Source organism: Eubalaena glacialis, chromosome 10, assembly GCF_028564815.1.
Source record: "Eubalaena glacialis isolate mEubGla1 chromosome 10, mEubGla1.1.hap2.+ XY, whole genome shotgun sequence".
In the NCBI taxonomy this organism is placed as follows: Eukaryota; Metazoa; Chordata; class Mammalia; order Artiodactyla; family Balaenidae; genus Eubalaena; species Eubalaena glacialis.
In genome coordinates, this window is record NC_083725.1 from 90,118,316 (window position 1) to 90,140,921 (window position 22,606).

General features: G+C 36.3%; 2 protein-coding genes across 2 annotated transcripts in view; one reads left to right on the forward strand and one right to left on the reverse strand.

Moving 5' to 3' along the window:
- MUC15 (mucin 15, cell surface associated) overlaps positions 1 to 19,338 on the reverse strand; it is a 109,557-nt gene extending 90,219 nt beyond the window's left edge. Inside the window, 3 exon segments of the mRNA XM_061203164.1 lie at positions 10,037 to 10,186; positions 12,150 to 12,871; positions 19,008 to 19,338. Of these exon segments, the coding sequence (XP_061059147.1) occupies positions 10,037 to 10,186; positions 12,150 to 12,834 (835 nt within the window). The 5' untranslated portion in view covers positions 12,835 to 12,871; positions 19,008 to 19,338.
- ANO3 (anoctamin 3) overlaps positions 1 to 22,606 on the forward strand; it is a 414,700-nt gene that overhangs the window by 340,835 nt on the left and 51,259 nt on the right. Inside the window, 2 exon segments of the mRNA XM_061203163.1 lie at positions 232 to 328; positions 6,641 to 6,701. Coding sequence (XP_061059146.1) covers positions 232 to 328; positions 6,641 to 6,701 — 158 coding nt within the window.

Sequence of the window (22,606 nt, forward strand, 5' to 3'; positions counted from 1 at the left end):
AGATTTCTAAAACAAAGAAGCAAACAGAAAACTCTGTATCACAAAAATTCTAAAAATTTGAGTTGGAGCCACTCTAAGTTCTTCCTCACCTGTCCACCACCCCCCGCCCCAACTATTTCCATTTCTTCTTTTCCTCCCTGCCTTGCCGCTTCCCACAGGATTGGCCATAGGGTCTAAGTACCTCCTAAACATGGAGGTTCATGCTTTCTTTTTCTTCTTTGATTTCTCAAGCCAAGAAATTTGCAAGGCCACTGAAGTCTTCATGTGCCCTCTCTGTGACAAGAACTGCTCACTGCAGAGACTCAATGACAGCTGTATTTATGCCAAGGTGAGTGTGGACCCTCACGTTCCCCTCCCCGCCCTCTACTTTTTCTAGGAGGCAGGTAGTAAAAAGTCCTCCAGCAAACCGCTTTTTACCAAAGTTAAACGTTCCCAAGTGTTTCAACAATAAATATCATTGACAACTGAATAAAACATCACTCTGTGGCAATTACAGAAAGAGTATATTTTATTAGAATATCTTTGTCTTCCTTTGTTTTTATAAGTGATTATTGCCATCATAGACCTAAAACGTCCACCTGGAATGACATCTAGATTCTTTTTTGGGGAAAGATGATTATTTCCATGGGCAGTGATAAAATTTTTATCTTCCATGAAGACTGCTGAATTTAAAATACTTCTAATTTTACAGAGAAAATGAAATAACATACCAAAGCTCTCAAATTGCTGCCTATCAGAATCACCTGAAAGGGGTTTTAAACTCCTGAAGCCCAAGCCACATCCCAGAGCAATTAAATTAGAATCTTTGGATTTAGAACCTAGGCATCAGCATAACTTAAAACCTCCCAGGTGATTTCAAGGTGCATACAAGTTTGAGAAATGTGTAGTTGAATTTTACAATTACTATTATTCATTTGTAAAATGGTTTTATTAAAGTATAATTAACAGATAATAAAATGTACATATTTGAAGTATATAAGTGAATACATTTTGATTATATATATGCTCCTGTGAAACCATCACCACGATCAAGATAATGAACTTATTCATTACCTCCAAAAGTTTCCTCATGACCTCTTGTAATCTCTGCCTCCCATCCCTCCCAAATTCCACCCCTGTGCTCAGGCAACAAACTGTTTCCTGTCATCATAGATAAGTTTGTATTTTCCAGACTGTTAACGTAGATGGAATCACACAGTGTGTGATTTTTTTCTGATTTATTTCACCCAACATAATTATTTTGAGATTCATCCATGTCATAACATTTATCAGTCAATCATCTTTCTTTATTGCTGACTAGTATTGCATTATATGGCTATATCAAAATTTGTTTATCCATCTTCTATTAATGATCTTTTGGGTTGTTTTAAGTTGTTACCATTTTAAATAAAGATGCTACAAATGTCTACAAATCTTCATTTAGGCAAGTAGTGTTATTTCTCTTGGGCAAATACCTAGAACAAAATGGCTGGATTATGAGATAGAAAGATGTTTAACCTTCTAAGAAACGTCCAAACTGTTTTCCGAAGTGTCTAGACCATTTTACATTTCCACCAGCAATGTATGAGAATTCCAGTTTTCTATATAGTCACTGATTCTCAGGATGGTCTGTCTTTTTAATTCTAGCTGTTCTAATAGATGTTTAGAGAGATCTCATTGCGGTTTAGTTACTTGAAAAAAATTTGATTCTTTTGGGTGTTGCTTTTAGGATTTGTGAGCTGGGCTCACAGCAGTGCTCTTTCTAGCACTCATTTTTCCCCACAATAAAAACAAGATCTTTCTGTGTACTCTACCCAGTGCACTGTGAATAATGAGGATTTCCAGTCTGGCTGGCGGGAACAGGCACTATTCCTGACTCTGTGAGTGCCTGAAACTGTTTCCTCTAATCCTTTCAGGTGGCTCTTTCCTCAGGTAGCTTCCTCACATTAACGCTCCCTGTCTGGGTTGCCCCTCTCTGCACCCTGGTGACTACACTTTCAGTGTAGTAACCTGAGGCAATCATAATGCTCACCTCACTTGTTTCCTGCCTCTTAGGGATCACTGCCCTTCATTGCCTCGCATCCAATCTTGAAATCTGTTGCTTATATATTTGTGCATTCTTTGGCTGTTTCTGAATTATTTATTTTGAATGCATGACATGGGAAAAATCTGTTTTGTTTATAATTTAATTTCTAAAATGTGCTCAGTGTTGAATTCTTTTAAATGTTCCAAAAAGATGTCTTGTTTGGGGAAACATTTTCTCAACACTTTTTGCAGAAACCAAGTGTATAGAGTCATTAGATGTAAATACGCATGTTTTTCCCTTTGCCCATGCATTTCAAAGACATATAACAGCCCTAGGGACACCAACAAATCCATATATACATGTGTTACTTCTACTTGGACAGTTCTAATAAAACACACTGGCATTATCTGAACACTAAAGCTAAGAATCATATGTGGCAGAGTGATAAAGTGAAGAAACTGTCCAAGGAAACATTAAATCTAGGGGGCCTTTCTCATTGTACAGTATCTACATCCTTCCTTTACTCTGTAGAAATAGTATATATAGGGACAGGTATGACTCAGAAGGAATTCACTTGGTAACTATTATAAGGTAGGTGGAAAAGTTAGCTTGCAGAGGAGAATATTGCCTTATGGAACAAAACAAGAAATAAAACCCACTACGGTGAAATCTTTAATGTGTCTTGTATTTGTTCCTCTGGCTAAGGTAAAATGTAGCTACTTGGTTTACACCTTAAAAATCAGAATTACTCTTCCTTCATTGAATGAAAATAAACATTCTCTTTTAAAATCAGTTTACATACTTAAACACCTAGAGGTTACTGTATGGGCAGTGTCAGAAATAAGGGAAGAGATTTTTAGCAAAGAAACAAGGCCACCAATCTAGAATCATCTAGCCTACACCATCACCCAGCGACATCATCTAGGAACTGGTCAATTCCTTATGGAATCAATCACCACTTGTGACAAGTAACAGGAAATTAAATCTGTCATATTTTACTGAAATATGTGTGTGCATGTAATAATTTCCTGAATAATTTCAAGGGTGTGTTTCAGAGAAAATGCGGTCCTGTCATATAATAAAAATTATATTTAAGTACATTAACATTTTCTTTGGTGACTGTTTTCACTTTTAATACTTAAAAGTATGGGAATTAAGAAATATTTTCAATTAACTAATTCAGTGATATTTGCATACTGTTTTCAAAGCACCTGACACCAAACTGTCAATTTCCATTATGCTAGGATTTCTCAGTTAAGGTGAAATCATCAGGTACAAGGGTCCTGCATTGTTTTTACATATGATTCTTTTTAAATTAATTAATTAATTAATTAGTTTATTTATTTATTTATGGCTGTGTTGGGTCTTTGTTTCTGTGCGAGGGCTTTCTTCAGTTGCGGCAAGCGGGGGCCACTCTTCATCGCGGTGCGCGGGCCTCTCACTATCGCGGCCTCTCCTGTTGCGGAGCACAGGCTCCAGACGCGCAGGCTCAGTAATTGTGGCTCACGGGCCCAGTTGCTCCGCGGCATGTGGGATCCTCCCAGACCAGGGCTCGAACCCGTGTCCCCTGCATTGGCAGGCAGATTCTCAACCACTGCGCCACCAGGGAAGCCCCTACATATGATTTTACAAATGACTCAACCTTTGAAGTTAGCCTTATTTATAACAGTTATTAGTATCTGGGGTTTTTTCACTTGTTCAACAAATATTTATCCAATACCTAGAGTGAACCTCAGACTGTATACTGATATTAAGGCTACAACAGAATTAGGACAGACCATCTTTCTTCTTTAAGAAATTTCATGGATGAGTCTGCATAAGATTACACATCAGAATCACCTAGAACTTTTGTTAAAAAGCAGATTCCTGGGCCCCACGTCCTGAGATTCAGAATCAGTTGGCCAAGGGCGAGGCTTAGAAATCTGCATGTTAAGAGGCTCCTCAGGTGATTCTGATTTCTAGGACCACATTTAAAAAGCTGTTGCCCTAAATAAGTAATGAGTTGGGGGAGGGGTAAACAAATGAAGTTGCCATGTTTGGTGTACCTTTGCCCCGGTCCAATGGACATGGATAGTTACACAGATTTTGCTCTGTCGAAGAATTAGGAACTAAGGAACTGAGAGAGGGCTGAACTTCAGCCTAAATTCCAAACCCTGCCTCTCTCCCCGGTAATCGCCTGGCCCGCAGCATGGAATCTGCCCAAGAGGCACCTTGTTCACCTTAGCCCAGAGGGGCTTGAATGGAGTATAAGTGGCAGTTTCCAGAGGCTTAAGTTATTCTGAACCCATGAAACAATTTTAGAAAGAGATCTATCAACTACAGTAGAGGAGACATAGAGTTTAAGCTTCCAACCTAATAAGAAATTTATCTCCTTAAACAATATCCACATTTATTGATTTCCAGCCACACTCAGCTCTGCAAGAGAAATCACATGTCAAAGATAGTGGAGAATTTATGCTAAAACACAGCTTTGTTTGAGGGATAGTTTGCTTCTGTCTTCTTATATCATCCCTATTTACATCAACAATGTTGAATAAAAAGCTTGTCCAGAGGTTCCCTATGCATAAAAGCAAGCTATTTTTCCAATAAAATATTTAACTGCAAATATACATTTGTAGATCAGACAAGCTTTTTCTTTCTTTTTTTTTGGCTTTTAGAAAAGTCTGTTTTGTTGCTTTGGGATTTTTCTGATCACTCACGATCTAAGCTTGAGCCATCCACACTGGCGACTCTTATATCAGCACCCTAAAAAACCCATATCATCGGAAGCTATAACCACAGGCTTCTAAGTGCTTTTCTTATCTCCACAGTCTCCCCTGTCATAATACACCCCGCATGTAATAGTTTAGTGGGTAAAACAATGATTTTATACTTTTACACTCCTCCTCAGGGCAAGTTCTGAAGACTTCCCTAACTCCCATTCTAGCTTTATCTTGCACTACATGTATGTAATCTCACATTACATCAATATGGCATGTGTACCTCGCCGTGTCTCGTGGATGTGTTTCTGAAAAGCTGATATTTAAATTTACTTAGTTAAAAATGCCTGAAAGATTTGTAAACAAAACTAATAAGAAAAAAAAATGAAAAGCTTTTTTAAGGAAAATATTGCATGAGCAATGACAAATTATGTCTGTGCAACACAATTGTTGTTAAGTATTGCTTTTTATGTGTCACTTTTCTAAAAACACGGCTGTTTCTGGAGCAGGGGAAGCCATTATTTCTTGGTGACCTTTACGTCCCCATGTGTGAAGTCTCTGTTCTAACACTCTAAGAGGCTGTTTCCTGCACTAGGCTTGTTTATAAAGGAAAGCAGGCAGCTGTTCAGTTGCTTGGCAGCCGCAGGTGTCTCTGTGGGATGCCTTTGGACACAAAAAAGCTGGATTCCCCCGCTGGGTGGAATTTTATCAACTCTGTGAGAGAATTTCTTTGCGGTCCTTTTCTCTATTGTACATAATATATACTGATGATTGGTGTGAAAACCAAGTCTTATAACATTTTTTAAAAGCCCAAGCCTTAACAGTCTTAGAAGTGTAGAAGCATCTAGGACATCTTGCACCTATCCACCAACTTTCAAAAGGAGCACAACTTTTGTATAATAAAATTTGCAATAATGCTACATAATAGGAAAATATATCCCACGTTTATCTGTTTTATATTATTTTACAGCGTGTTCCAGATGTTACAATTAAAATACACATTAATGTTGTTTTAATGCACCCATTGAGCAGCCTCTAGACTGTAGACTGAGCAAAGAGGACACCATTCTACTCCCACTTTCCTTAGAATAATGTTCTTTAGCCCCCAATTGGCCTCTCACTCCTGTGAGGATAATGCCCCTATTTTCTCTTTAGTTTCTATGGTATTTAAATGACTGCCAAACATACATTGGCTTGGCTATATTGGTTTAACCTCCCTCACTAAATTATAAATATAGTTAGGGCATTACGCAAATAAAAAGAGGCAAAGGTAAATTGAGTTTATACTTTATTAAAGTCAAACAATTCTTACAACCCTGAAATGTATATTCAATAATGTTGTATAACTGTACATTGTTCTTTATAAAACTTCAGGTCATGTCTGATTAAAAAACACTTGGACTATATCCTAAATGTCCAGTGATTTATGAAATTTCTTAATGACCCATGGCACATTCTGAAAGACATCAGAGAGTCGGGATAGCACTGTGATACCTTTCCCTTGGAAGTGCTGGATCACTAATGGAATTCTGCATTTTGCAACTGTCCCAATCCTGGAAGTTTTGCTAACAGGAAGTGCAGCTAGGCATGCCTTCACTGGAAAGCTAACTTCTTAAAGCTCTCTGTGTAGCTTCTATTTGTGGCCCACAAGTACTTCCTCAGGGTACGAGAACCACTTCTAAGCAGAAATGAAGGTAGAGTCAAAGGGGAAAAGAGAAGAGAAGGGGGGAAATGCTGATTCCTCACCTCTCCCCATGAGAAAATCACATGAAAAAGTTGCAGGACCCATGAAAGGATTGCCTATCTTATATTTGCAAACTATAAAATAATGTGATCCCATTGGGAAAGAAAATCAATAGTACCTAAATGCAAACAGTAATCACTGGATTATTATAACCAAAAGTGTGACTAATACTTTTGTTTGTTTTCCACTAAGGTAACATATCTGTTTGATAATGGAGGGACAGTCTTCTTTGCTATTTTTATGGCAATATGGGGTAAGTATGTTCTTCCATTACTTACTTCCTGGCCCTCATTTTCTGAGGCTGTTGCTTTGTTTATTCATACCCACCATACACACACACAAGCAAACACACATACCATGTATCAATTCAACAGTAAAATCTCTTGTTTCGTAAGCTCTCTTCACACATCCACTGCTTCTTTGGGAATTTAACTCTTGATTTAATCTTCTAATCCCTAAAGCCTCAACCTTCCTATACTGTGGAGTATATTTTTCCTGCCAAAAATGGCAGTAATTGAAAACAAACTGAAATATACTAGAATCCAAATTAAGCTTCTTGTATTTTCACTTGTGAAAGTGACACTCAGAAAATGTTTTGTTTGCTTAAGGCTTCCATTATATATATTTTTAACCTTATATTTTATGCACTTAGAGATGCAGAATCTATTCCATATATGATTGAGCAATAATGTCTAATACAAAATAAATCCTGTTCCTATCTAACATGTTAAAACTGTAAAAGTTATGTATAGGTATATGTATTGGCTGACTTTTTTCACTAAGTTTCTCACTGAGTTTTTAAAGAACCCAATTAATTGAGGCCTAAAGTAAACCACAGATTGGAATTCCTGAAGCTTTGAAGAGAAGTGATTACTTTCCTGGTTAGGGTCAGCTTTCGTACCATAGTCTGTTGGATGCAAAGTCACTGTCAACTTGGCAACTCAAGGGGCTGACTATGTACCTGCTGATACAGAAAAGTAAAATGTACTAGAATTCAAGCCTCTCACTCCTGTTACTTTAATTTCCCAGGAACGGAATCTGTGCCATTCTCTCTTTCTAGCTTTAAGTCAAAATTAAAAAAAAATAAAATCACCCTTCCAATTTTCCTTCAGGAAAATGCCAATCTTGATATATGGTATTATGACTACACAGGGAGCAGTGAAGAGTCAATTCACCCCCCCCCCAAAAAACGTAAAAATGTAATTTGGGGTCCCTATTTTCATTGAAGGATTTTTTAATTAAATTATCGGGCAGGACAATCATGGTGAAATCTTTCAGTTTTACCTGATTCCACAAACATTTCCTGCTAAGAAAGAAATAGACCAAAATACAAGTTAAGGTTACTCAATAGATGATTCAGCACAGTGAGAAATGGAAGAAAGGAAACCTTTTGGATGATTTATCCTCTATGTTTCTGCTACTTGTCTCATGCTTTTACAGTTCTCTTTGGCACAGGCCACATGAGAGTGATCTTGCTTCAGCTTTTGGATGATGGATTTGAAAGGCCAGGATATAGTGAACATTTGCCATCTGAAGCCTTTTTCCCCTTAGTTTTATACTGAGGTACGAAGTGGAGGTATGTCATCCATAGGAATGCCATCCCGTGCATTTTCTCGGCCTGCTGGTGTAGATGAATCATTCTCAGCTGGGTTATAAGAACTAGAATTTCCAAAACTCACATCATAAGGTTCCGGTGCATTATCTAATCGCAGAACTAAAAATGCAACAAAAAAATTGCTTTATAGTGACAGTCTGGAAGATGCATGCTTAGGCACCTGCTAGACTGTAGGAATTGTTCTGGATGAGTTAGTTACACTTTTTTATATGGGCGTTTCAGAGATTAGTTTTGAATTTTAAATAAGTACATATTTTGCAAGCCACATTTTTCTTCTAAAACTATGAACAGTTTAACTTCCAAAATTTCACTGCTGGTGGTCCAAAAATAAAGGAACTAAGGGAGAGATCATGTCAGAAATATAGCAATACTTCATATGAAGAAGTATTGACATGTCTCATTGACTTTTAAATCTTGTGAATTCAGAGCCTTGTCAACATGTTCAGAATTTTTACTTCTGGTATAAAAATAATTTTTAAAAAGTGAAGAGCTTTAATTTTAAAATGTGTCATTATTTTACCAAGTGTCTTAATATCATTATGGGTGAGCCATTGAAGATGGAGATGAAAGAAAACAATTTGTAAAATCTTATGTTTCCTTCTGAGAGATCCAGGTTATTATCCTGATTAATAATATTGGAGATTGTTTTTATTTTCAACAAACAACTAATTATTATTTCTTTTATGTTCTTGAATTCAAAGAAAACTTGGGGCACTAGGTATTTGAATACTAAAGCAGGGACTACTTACTAATTAGACTAGTAATCTAATTATTCAGCTAGGTATTCTCATATCCTACCTATTCCTTAAGCCTTCTGTTTACAAATTGGACCCCCAGGAACCTTAGGAATTTGGGAAAGGTGTCTCAAAGCTGAAAGAGTAAAACAGGTGGTGTGATTGAATTATTCCATTATGCCTCAATCACAATATCTTAGATTATATCAAGTTGTTAGACTGAGCTTTTGCATGTGATAACATTTAAAGAAAATATTCTGAAGTTAAAAAAAAAAAAGTTTGGAAAACCCTGTTGATTGAAATCCTATCCTTCAATTTTGAAAAGTGATATAGTTTTTATTTTCTATGGATTGCTAGAAGCCCATAAACAGAATTCAGTTAATTTACAATTAATGGATTTGATTTTGAAAATTAACAATATATCAGTAATGTTCCAAACTTATCAAAAATCAACAAGACTTTATCAATGAGACCTAACAGGGGTATTTAACTATTTTTTATGGTGGCAAGAGTCCCTTGTGTAAACCAGAAAACAGATTTTTTTTTTTGTCCTGAAATATTAAAGAAAAAAAGGGTTGAATCAAGCATTTGAAGTGATTTTATTTCTGTCCTAATTACTACTGCATTATTAAGATCAAACTCAGTGCTTTATTCTTAGCAGACACATTTCTCATCCATAGATGTGGTGGGTTTTTGCATCACATGATTGGGAAATTTCTGAATTAAGGTTTATCTGACTTTATGTACCCAAATATGCAACCCTTTAGCAATTCTGTTTTAGAGACTCATTAAGATAATTAATAGAGGGCTATTGTATACGTGTAAACTTTGCAAGAGCTCCAGATTAGAATAAATCATTGTTCAAATTACTGCTACTAAGAGATCCAACAATGGTGAATAATGGCTCCCCAGTTACTTGCTAACAAAACTGCCCATTTTGTTCTTAATATCATGCCATCATCTTTCAATTATAATGATATGTTTTAGGTTCTGGGATTATTACTTAAAACCAATTGTGATGCGATGAGCAACAGTTCCAAATGGTTTTAAAATTTCACACACAGTTCCATAGTTATTTTGGTTATGTTCTTTGAGAAAGAGAGAATAGATCAGAATAAATCTTTAGTTCATTTCTGTCATATGAATCTCTAAATCCCTTCTAGATAATGCAGAGAACGTTAGCAACTTCACTTACTTAAAACCACTGTGTACAGGTGAAGTTCTGAAAGTTGTTTTTACCTGGTTCATTTCTGTCGTCATAAAGTCGCCGATGGGAAAATGAGTCTGTTTTCCTTTTTCCACACAGCAAGTAGCCAACAAGACTAAGCAATGAAGCACCCAGAATAGCACCTAAAATGGCCCCAAATACTACTCCTGTATTTCTGTTCTCTAGAGGACAAAGAAAAAATAATTTACAGATAAGAAATAGAAAACAATTATTCAAAGAACAGAAATATATACATGTGGACTTTGTGTAAGCAAAGAATGTTTAACACTTTTTTTAAAATTAGATAATGGATATGAATATACAGAGAAATATATATACATTGTGTGTATGTGTGTGTGTGTGTGTTTTACAAAGTACTGAGTTTTGGGGATATATTGGAAAATTTGCTTCCTGATAAAACTGTACTTCAAAATTTGAATATCTTGAAATACTTCTAAGCTTTAGTTTTATAACTGTTTCATTACATATTAACAGTAATAGTACTGAAATGCCATGTGTATTCTCTATTAAGATCTAATTTCTATGTTGAATTCTATATTACATTTTTAATCAACTCTGAATCTTTGATGAACTTTAATGATGAGATAAGCTTTGAGTTTGTTTCTATAATAATTGAAAAGTAAAAAGCTAATGGGAGTAAGTAGGTAATAGGAATTGAATCCACAAACCCCAAGTGAAAAGGCATTATGAAGAAAAAGAAATATATCGTGATAGAGGGTATTTCCAAATACAACAAATAGACCAAACAAAGCAGGATGTTTGCAGTGCCTTGCACATTGCGAACAGATGTGTAGGTCTGAGTTAAAGGAGTCCAAAATTTCATTCTATTATCCCCTTTACCAAGCACCTTATTTGAAGACTAAGTCATCAATAAATCACTGAATGCTTCCTGGATTTATACTTAGTGCATTTTATTTTCAGGTTTAAAAAAAATTTGTTGAGAAGCTTATTAATTAGGTAGGCAAGAGGTCTTATAGGGTCTCTAATTCTATATCAGTTTCCATTTATACACAAAAAACATGTTGGAAGGTTAACAGCAGCACATTTTTTTACCAAGATAAAAGTGAAGCAAAGTTAACTAAGTTTTTTTTGATTAATGAGCAATGGTAGGATTAAGTACTCAGTATTCTCAATATGTATATTAAGTTTAGAAAGACAAAACAGAATAGTTTTTAAAAAAATCTTTCTGATGGAATATCAGAGTATGTATGAATGGAAAGGTATCTTAAAATTATGAAAATATATGTATGTACAATATATTGGTTGCAGTACTATAATAATCCTAGATTTCAGAATTTAAAACTTTTCCTGTACACTAACAACAACTTTCAAATAGGAATTTGTTTATATGATTTGGTGTTTATATCACTAATATAATCTGTAGATAAGTTGTATTGGAAATCAGTGAGTTCATGAGGGGGAAAAGAGGAGTTATTTTTTTTTAATTCAGAAAACAAAACCATGGTTAGACCTGAGAAAATAAAATAGAATGAATTTTCATTAAATATTAGAGATCTTTTCCACTTTATGTTTTAAAGCTTGACTAATCTCTAAATGAAACAGAAATGTCCCCATAACACAATTTTCTTGTGATACTCAAAGCTGAATTCCATTTTTATGGTGTTCAGTAGGTACTGAACTAAAAATTAATTGAGGGTATTCTTCTGTTGAGTTTAAATTTTTAAAATACATATATTTTTATATATTTTTAAAATATATATATTTAAAAATGCATATATTTTAAAACTTCAGTTGTATCGTATTCCTAAAAGCCTGTGAAATTTCAGGTAGTCTTTCTGAAATGCAGTAAAAATTGTTACCCAGTATCTCAAAACTGTACCACTACCTCAGTTTCTGTTTCTTTTCAATCTAACCTACTTCTCATTTTGTCCCAGTCTCATCACATTCTCACATTCCCATACAGTAATGACTAGTATATGCTGACTTAAGCCCTAAAATCCCTTCACTATTCACTATGAATATCATGGTTTCTCCCCCCAAAATGAGAACCACCTGTGCTATTGCAGTCTCCTTTTTTTCTAGTGTGGTACATTTCTTAGGTGTAATGACTTATTTGGAGATTCAGTTTCACACAAAAGGAAAATTAAATCCATTTATATTTACCTTCTTGGGGGTCTGATGTATTTGGAAAGATTTTTGAATTATTGGTGAATTTCAAGGTGGGATATAAAGTTGTTTCTTGATAGGCAGTAAACCCCGCCAAGCTATCTCCAGTCATGGTAGGCCATCCATCTGTTTCCATTATCATGGGGGTCACAGATATGGTGTTTGATCCTGAAGGGAGGTTGCTAACTGTAATGGAACTGTTGTCAGGAGCTTTCATGGTATTATTGACCGAAGACCGAGTGAAGTTTTCGGAAGATACAATAGCTGTAGTATTGGGAGGTGCTGAGACTGGCAGAGGATTTTCGTCTGCTACGGATGAGTTCCAAGGCAATTTAGAAACAAAGCTGTGGCTCAGGGGAGGGCTTGGGGAAAGTGTGGGCATGAGTTTCAGACTGGAAGAGTTGTCTGTTGACAAATTATGGTAGAAATCTGTTCCATGGGTTTTATTTGATGGATCCCCAAAAGAGAAATTACTTGCCTTGGGATGGGAGGTTTCTCTATTTTCTTTATCTGAGGTTGAATTTGCTTCACTTTCCAAAGGAATAGATTGATTTTCCCTTGTTTTTAAGTCTTCTGCAGTGTTTTGTGTTGTGTTTATTTCTCGACCTTCTTCTCCGTGGCTTCCAAATAGTAGTAAACTAAACAAAATTGAAATCAACAGAATTTTGGCTGAAGTCAACATTGTAATCTTCTTTGGTATTGGTGTTAATAATGAGAATCTGAAAGAAAATAATGACAATTTGAATTATTAAATGAAGTATTGAGGTTTTTTTAAATGGATCTACATTTTTAAAGTGATAAAAAAATTCAGAGACATAACATTGACATGATAGTACCATACTCTTTATTCCAAAAGTTTGTTTCCTTTGGATTTTATTAAAACTAGAGTCACTGAGTTCTATTTCACTGAGTTCTATTTTCTATATGGTATTTCTTTCTTTCTTCCTCTAGGGAATGCCATGCAAAATCTTCGTCAAGCCAGACACTACTATTTCATTATTTCAAAGACCATTTAGCTTAGGACAAGTTGAAATACACACACACACACACGCACACACACATACGTATTGTACAATATATGGACTACTAAGTAATTTTTTAAAAATAATGTAATATAGGGCTGCTTTCTTCAACCTATTTTTAAAAAAATGTTCTTTATAAAGATGTAATTTGGAATATTTATTATGAAAATGATGTTATTGATTATACAGTAAACATACCACTTTAAAATGAGTCAGTCAGGAACTCCACTTGAAAACATTTTATTAGTTCCTAATTTGAGTTACTTGAATTTGAGGTTAACATCCCTTTTTTCACAGCATGTTTACTTCATGTTACCCTTTTTCCTGTTAATCCCAAATAACAGAAAGTCAGAAAGACTTTTAGAATTGGGGATTCTTTCATTGCATTCCCTTATTGTATAAATGAAGAATCTGGTTGTGAGTGTGTGTGGAAAAAAAAGTACCTAACTAGATTGTGGCAGAGTTGAAGTTTGAAACCATGGTTCTGACCTCCAATCTGGGCACATCATTCTGCCTGCCTCTTAAGCGTGGAAGCGCCACAATTCATAGATAGGAGGATATGGGGTAAAGGTTTTGAAATTATATTTATATTGTAATTCTGGTTTCTATCATGAATAACATGTGAAAAATAATCATCATATTAAGCAGTTGCTTTATCAATATCATAATCATATGACTTCATAGTGTTCTGCAGACTAAATGAAATGATTTATGTAGAAGTACTCTAAACAATATCTGGCCTAAAGTAAGCAGTTAGTAAATGTTAACTTCCATTTCTTATTATTAAAATATAATAATATTTCTATAAATGTCTTACAGTTTATAATATCATCTCATTTGAGCCTCACAATGATCCATTGAGACAAAAAGAGTAGCTCACGTTATCCCCATTTTCCAGATGAAGAAACCGAGGTTCAGAGTGGCCAGTAATGGAAGCTAGAAGAAGCAGCACTGAAAGCCAAGTCTACTGACTCCAACCTAATTAGGTGCTAAAATTTAAAGTGTTTTTAATTGAAAAAGGTAAAAAAAATGTTAGACTATTCCTCTTCAAACAATAAAGTCTGAGAACTGATTTTATGTTCTTTGAATTGGACCTTAGAGCTTATTTTTCACTAAAAGCCTCCAGGATGACTGAGATAAGAAAAGGAAGGAGGTGCAACTGCTATTATTTATGTCCAACATTAATTGCCATTTCTTAAAAGCTCCCCCAGAAATTTTTACAAATCTTTTCAACCTTGATGATTTTTCACTAGGGTCTGAGGAGCCTCTAAATTACTCCCTCTGATTATCGTGTGGTTTTAAGTACCCCTCTCCTTGCTTAATGACTACTTACACAGTGGTACAACTTAGACGTATCTATAATACATCCTGATACAATATTTTTTTCTCCAAAGACTTCTAGCAAGCAGTCTATACCTGTGGATTTCTAAGGTTTAAAAGATATAGTAATTTCCATGCCCTGTGCTTATCACTTAAGAAAGTTCTACTTAAAAAGCAAGCAGGCAGACATACAAGAACATTCATAAGGGCATTATTTATGTGTCTCCAACCTAAACATCCACCAGTAACAGGTTGGATAATAAATTGTTTAATATTTGCACATGAAAAATAAACGAGATGCACAGATGGGTTGCATACAGTAACATGAGTGATTATCACAAATATCATGCAGAGCTTAAAATGCCAGTTGTACTGTATGATTGCATGTTTATAACGTTCAAAAACTAGAATGTTAAAAGTCAGGAAGGTGGTTACTTGTGGGAAGGAAGGAGACAGTATTGATTGGGTGGGCATGAAAGGGACTTCTGTGTGCTCCTAATAATCTGTTTCTTCACTTGGTAGGGATTATATAGGTATTTGTATTTGTGATAATTCTGTTCATTTATATTTCATTCACTTTTCTGTGATAATCAAGAAAATTCATTTAGATCCTAAAAATTGTTCACATAATTGGAAAACATATTACTAGTATGCATCTATTACATCAGATGCTTTGCATGTTTTCTCATTTAATTCTTAACAAAAACAATCGAACAATAAGGAAGGGATTATTAATCCTATTTTACAGATAATTAAATGGGACATAAAAAATGTAAATAATGTATTCAAGGACACGTAGCTAGTGGCTGTAAGATAGGGTTAGGATTCAGACCTTGGCATTAAAAGCTAGTAATCACTCATCTATGTAACAAAAGTTACAAAGGAGTATAGAATTTGGTAATCAGCTGGTTTTTAGAACTCTTCCCACAAATGTTTTCTTAGCACAGAATAATAAAGAATAATGAAATCCTCCAAATTTTATTTTAACCAGAGCAGGTGATAATCCCACCTTTTTAAACACTAGAAACATAGTGACTTCTCCCTTAAGTGCCTCTTAAACATACTAAGTACACTTTTATCCTAATTTAAGAAAATCCCAACAATTGTCTCCATGGTTTCTAGATAAACACTTTTACCATGTAATTTACAGATTAACATTAACAACACAGGAATGATTATCCCCAGGACCTGAAGTTCACCAATATTTCATTACACTGTTGCTTCACCTAGCACATTTAAAATAGAATTCAATTTAGTTTAAAAATTCATACATGGACCTTTTCAGAAACAGCTCTTTCCTGTGAACTCTGTCAGTTTCATAGCAAACGTTATAACCTTTTTCATTGTCTACTGCCAGTGATCTGATTTGTTTATGCATTGTACTTGGCCACCTGTCTTATTGTTAGGCAGTTTGATTGCTTTCCCTAAACCTAGGCTTTCTGGTTATTTTCTCTTCCTAAAGAAGTGGTTACCAGAGGGGAGCAAAAAACAACCCTTAGCTTTTCATCTAATTTTCTCATAGTGTCACATGAGGAACGTGGCATAGAGCTTTTGCTCCGTTCCAGTAATGAGAATCCACATACCAAGAGTCAACAAAGTGAGTTTTGTTGTTCCTGTTTCACTTTGCTTGTAACATGGAACCACCAAGGGGATCTTGCTACCCTTTACCCAGCTTTTGATTGTAACTTGAAAACCTAAGGTATCAACACCCCCAATGAGCCAAGCATTCTGTTACTGCCTATAATTCATTTCCAGGGAAAAGAGAGAAAGGGAAGAGTGGGATAAGACAGTATGTTGTGAAGGCTATTCGCCATTTATTCCAAAATTAATACAGTTGTGGGAAAGGCTTTTGTGAATATTGATTCGTTCCTGTTGTCCTAGCTTGGCAGCTGGGGACAACTTTGCTTCTGCTCTCTGGCTTCTAAGAGAACAAGGTTACACCTCCTACTCAGGTCCATTCATCTTAAAGGGACAGAAGCAGCCAGGAATTGAAGCCGTCAGCTATTCAGAACCCCAGCCCTGGATTTTTGCTGGGGCAAGAACTAGGCAATTTTGGTTAAGTTTGACCCCATTCTGAGTTGAACCAAGCACATTATAAGCAGGGAAGGTTAATGGAAGTGGTACAGAAGCTCCAGAGGACAATAAAAGTACTCTGTATTCTTTATCTTTACCCTTTTCTTGCAGCCTCTTTCCATCTCTAGAGTTGAGACATGTAAACTGTGTGGTATATTTGTGTGTAAAGCTATGCTGGATGATGGATGGCATGCTTCTGTGTTCCCAAGTTCATCAGTCAACCAGGTGCACAGTAGAGACAGAGAGAATGTGGGGATGAAAGAAAGTGAAATTGGAGAGAGAGAGAGAGAGAGAGAACCAGGAGGACGAGGCAGCATCATTTCTTCTGTTCTTTGCCCCTTCTTGCCCCTAGGTGGAAATTCCTAAGAGGACTTTTCAGGATGTAACCTAGGAACAGAGATAAACTCATTACAAACTTGAAAAACTTCTAAGATGAGAATTATTATAAAGAGAACAGAAAGAGAGAGGAGGATTTCCATCCAATTTGTGATACCTGAAACAAAGATTCTAAATCTTTCTGTATATATTGAAATGTTTTTATTGTTTCTAATGTTCAGTAACTTTTAAAATATACTTTTGGAGAGTGTGAGTTTCACTGGTTTTTTAAAAAAAATAATTCGTTTATACAAAGAAAATGAAAACTGTTTTCTCCCCTGTCTTTGGTGTTGGCACTAAAAAGTGGTTTCACATTACTAGTTTTGTATAGAGGGCTTCAGGAGGTGGTGAGAGGGAAAATAAACAAAAAAAACCCAAAAACCTGTGGCCATTAAGGAAAGAAAATCCACACTTACTGTGCATAAAATTGTTCCTCCTTAAGTTCGTAAAGTTATTATTCTGCCCAGCCGTCCTGTTGTAACCGAGTCATACCCATTTTATACCAAGCTTTAAAAATAAGGAGGTACCCTGGTTTCTATCAGGTAATCAACCCATGCAAGGGAAAAGAAATGCTAGTCATTCTAAACTAAATCAAAATCAGAAATGTTAAATAAAAACATTACTTTAGCTGCACTGAGGGGATAATATAAAAACATGTTTCTGTAGTGAAATAACTAAAGAGTATATTCTGTACTACTTCTCTCTCAGTTGCCTGTGATCATTCTTCTTATAGGTTTCTGGCTAAAAATTAAGACAGATGAGTTTTGTTTGTCTTTGTCATAGGAAACTCAGTCTGACGTGTAGCCAATATCCCAGGCAGAACTTGAGTGTGACACTGAGCGGACTTTCCAATCTTGGACAGTATTTTGCTGTCCCTAGATGAAAGAACCACAGTAAATGAAGACATAAGGAATTATGCTTCTCGAAATGCCTCTTTTATAAGAGGGTTTTGAAAGGGCGTGAAGACTTAACTAGTCAGAAGGTAGGATTATACCTGAGGACCCACATCATTTCACTTTATTTGAGTTTAAAAGAAAGAAACAAATAAAAGGAAAAACATGACTTTCTTTCAGGAAATAATAAATTTCAAAAGTTTGTAATCATTTTAATTAAAAGACTGAGGAATGCATAAGCCCAGGAAAATAGATAGAATGTCATACTCCCTGCTAACTTGGGCATTCTCAGTCATAAACTTCAATACTGAAATAATTAGGTGGAAGAGTGTTAAGCTTAGAAAGATTGTGTCTCCAAAAGAAATATTCTGGACCCAAATTTCCAAACATGGGGTTTTCAGCCTTCTCTCGTGTTTCACTATCTGTAGAAGCAGCCTCTATGGATTGATTAGAAAGTGTTAAATAGTGAATCAGCATCCCTTTAATAAGAGAAGCCTTACACAGAACAAACTGAAAATAAATTTAAGAAACTTAATCCACATCTTTGATCCATGGGATGTCTTTTGCAGCGACTGTCTTAGCCTTTTAGATTTCCATTGAGTGCTATACATGTACACATACCATGCTAAGTAAAATAATACATAGACATCACTTTGCCAATTTTTAATTAAGAAAATCTTTGGGAAAGATATATAGAAGGTTAATAATTCATTGCATTAGCAGACTGTTTTTCAAAAGCTACCGTATTCTAATACTTTAGCAAGAACCTTTGAACCAAATGCATACTTTAAATCTACATATTCATTTATATTCATGTAGCCACTTCCACTTTAAACATTTTGAAACTTACTAAGATCTGACTTAAGAAAACTCTCTCTTGTAGTCACTTACGTTTTAAGCAAGGTTTTTATTTAACTCTTCAGCTGGTTTCATCATCTAGCAAATTTGGCAATAATTCTTAAAGTTAACTCACTTAGCAGAGATGCTCGTTTGGAAGGTAATTACTTAATGAAACAACTACCTGTCTTTACAAGGGTCTCTGTAGGTACTTGCCAGGCTGTTCTGCCGAAAGTTCAACTTGCTTTGATTCTATTTGGTAAATAAGTAAGAGAAAGAGCGAGAGAGCGAGGGATGAGGGACTAGGGATCCTACGTAATCCAGCACACACTTACCTTCAGGTCTAGGAGGTGTTGACAGACAAGAACTGAAGTATCACTGCTGTTCTGGCTGGAATGAGTCTGCCTTGCATTAGAGAAAGCAGATGGGTTAGGTGTACTGATGTCCCACCGAGCAGGAGGGTGCCAGAGAAACAAAATTAGGTGGGGCTGGTCTTATCTTGCTTGTGTAATAGAGCACCCAAGAACCTGACTGACCTGCTTCTCAGCTGTCAGCATGACGATATCGCCTCATTCAGACCTTTAAAAAAAAGAAAAAAAAAAGCCCAACCCTCCAGCTTTCATAGGTTGGTTGCTTTGACTTTCGGGACAGGCTAGTTCTCTTAAGTGCTGGCAAACAAAGGACATACATTTCTTGCCCTAAATGAAAAAAAGAAAAAAAAAAGGACAAAGACTTTGGTAATGGTCCCTGCTCTATCAGGAATTTCTGACACATGCTGGGTTCCCCCTTTGCAGGTGAGGAAACCAAAATGAGTCAGCCCTGCACCTGTCACTCATGTGCCAGCCACATGCTGTCCTCCTAACACATAAACAAATCTTTCTTTCCCGTGGTGGGGATGCCCTATTTGTGTACTTAATACCTGAATGGAGAAAGTGGTGTCTGCAGTGCACTGAAACTGGATTTATAGAAAGTCACACTTAACACCAAGTGGATTAATGTGCATCGGATCCTTGAGAAAGCTGTGAAATATTAAGTTAGAAATCATCACCAGGACTTCCGGAAGTTTGTGGAGTAACTGGAGTCTGGCTGAGAATGGCCACGTGATCCTGAGTAATCCTGGGAGCCTGCTCAATTAAGTGTTTTCCATCCTGTGTTCTCTTTGCTTTTCCTCTCAATTTAGAAGCCGGAGAGTTTCAGAAGAGCCTGAGTAATGCTTGATTAAATACTAGAGTTGAATAACAACCTGGCATACTTCCTTCACTTCCTTTCACTGCTTATGAAAGGGAGAAGAGTGAAACTGCACTTTCTGGGAGATTCTGCACATCAATATTTGGGGACTGGCGCCAAGGTCTGTTCAGCTCAGTACGCCTGAGGTTCATGCTTAGTTTCTGTTGCGCAAGGAGATAGGTTTCCAACTGCTGAGAGAGAAAATGAAACTTTAGCTAAGGTTCAGGAGCCTCAAATTGAATGCAAAGAATCTGCCCAGTTAATTGGCCCCAAGAAAGAACAAGGTAATCCTATAGTTTCAAACTTTCTGAAGCCCAAAGGCCCTTCAGAGTTTGATTAGAAATTAAGCCAAACCCTAGAAAATATTCACTCAAAAGATATTTAAGCTGTATCTGCACTAGTATGAAGAAAAGCAAGTTCAGTTTAATCAAATAACTGTTTACTGAACAATGGCTTAATAAAAATCAATTGGTTATTTTCAGATTAGCTAGTTACTAGGAAAAAATCCAACTGAATAAATATTTTATGTCTGTACTTAGAGAAATGAACATGACTTAGCAGGATTGGGTGTACCATACCCTGAGGGATTTTCCCAGATATGTGTGTGAATATCATTACCACTTTCTACTTAAGCATAGTAATTATGGCCTATACCAGGCAAGGAAATTACAAAGCACTTTTGCTACAACTCTGCTTTCACTGCCACAAGAGTCAAAGTTCATCTCCAATGACCCTCTTTTCTGAAGACCCTAGGTGTGGCCTCAGAATCCTTTTCATTACTGCCCTCCTGACAACCTTAACCAATTGATTAGAACTGACCCTAGAGATACACTTTATTTACCTTTCCTGTCATGAGCACATCTGGAAGTTGTAAAATGAAAACTATGCATAAATTTAATGCCTCACTTATTACTTAGCTCACTTAGTTGTGATCAGACACCTTTATGGAAGCACCTGAGTTGGAGTTAAAAAGTAATTTCTTGCCAAACAAACAAGCCTTGCCGAGATACATTTCCAGGTATATACCATGATACCATGTTCTGGGTAAGACCAATCCCATTTTGGACCTTGTTTCTCCAGAGGAACGCAACAATAACTGATAATCACCTGACAACTTCATCAGCCGAGCCAGCTGAGATGACACATTATGCAACGGTTACATAATTTTTGTTGTGCTTACCTTCTATGGAGGCTTTCATCTGGAACTCTCCAATTGCTTTACACCCATTAATTAAACCTCACAATACATAGTGGAAGAAGAACTACTGCCTCTTTGCCTGAAATGGTGGAACCACTCACCAGTGGAGATTCCAGAACATGAAGTCACATTATTGTCTCTGATGGATCTGAAAACAGAACCAGAATGTAGCTTGGCACCATGCCTCAGATAAAACTGAAATATTGTTCTGGATCCAAAATGGTATCTTATTTTACAAATCCTATAACACCATTTTGGATCCAGAACAATGTTTCGGTTTTACCTGAGGCATGGTCCCAAGCTACATTCTGGTTTTGTTTTCAGATCCATCAGTGACAATAATGTGACTTCATTAATCGAAACGTCGAAGAGCTAGAGAGTTGAGGGTATATGCAAGTGAGTCAGTATAATGATTGATCAATAGGATACATAGAGAAGAAAGTGAGGGCACAAGGGTGGGAAAGGACAGTGAAAATGTGATGGGGAGAATGGATTGAAAATCTGCGTCAAAAGTTAATGGATTGAAAACATCTGGGCCAAGGGATTACTGGAATTGGAGTTTATAGGGAGTGAGCTGCAAGGATGGAGGTGATAATTGGAGATTATGGAGGGTTTGGAGTCATTGATCAAAATTATGCCATGGGAGGACCAGGCATAAGGTAGAGTAGGAGAAAACAGCTCTGAAGATAAACATCAAAGAACTGAGAAGCCAAGATACTAGAAATATTATCTGTGTATGTTGTAATTTCAAAAATTTATTTTGGGAGTCATGTTGATAAGAGTTACCCTCAGCCAAGAGTTGAAAAACCTTTAGAGAATTTGAGGAAGTGTTCCAAGGGAGTGGTAAATGACTTCCACAAAGAGAGACAGTAGGAAGTATGGATTGATAATATGAGACTCAAATCTGTGACTCTTTAAGGAGAAGGGAGAGAAAAAGCCTTGAAGCAGCAATGAGGAACAAGAAATTCACCACCTCATCTTCGACACAAATAGCCATCACCTGAGATTGCCACATAGAAAGTGAGGTTTCAGGAGTGTCCCAGGTTTCAGTTCAGCAAGGAGGTGAGGGAACATTAAAGACTTTGCTATTGATGACTTTGAATAAGAGGGCCTAGTTGAAAGCATCTCAAATAGTTGGGAAGGAGTGGGAGAGGATCACAAAGGCAATTCCCATTTCCCTAGAACTAGAGGATCAAAATCTGAGTAAGGAATGATCTGGAAATTCTGGTCTTCTTGAAGTAACTGATAAGTACGCAGTTAAGGGGCAGAATGAATTAGTCCTGAGGGACCCACTTGTGAGTGATGACAGAGGGAAAGGTGTGTGTATAGGATATGGGGATGGGGGCATCTTGCCAAGATGGAGAGTTCTGGGCTCCTTCTAGACTCCTGCTGATAGACGAGTTCTGAAGGGAAGCCTCTTATTGCTGGCACCTAAAACAATTTCCAACCCTGCAGTAGCTGACTGCTGGGAAATGATATTGCTCTCTTTAACAAGTACATGATATTCCA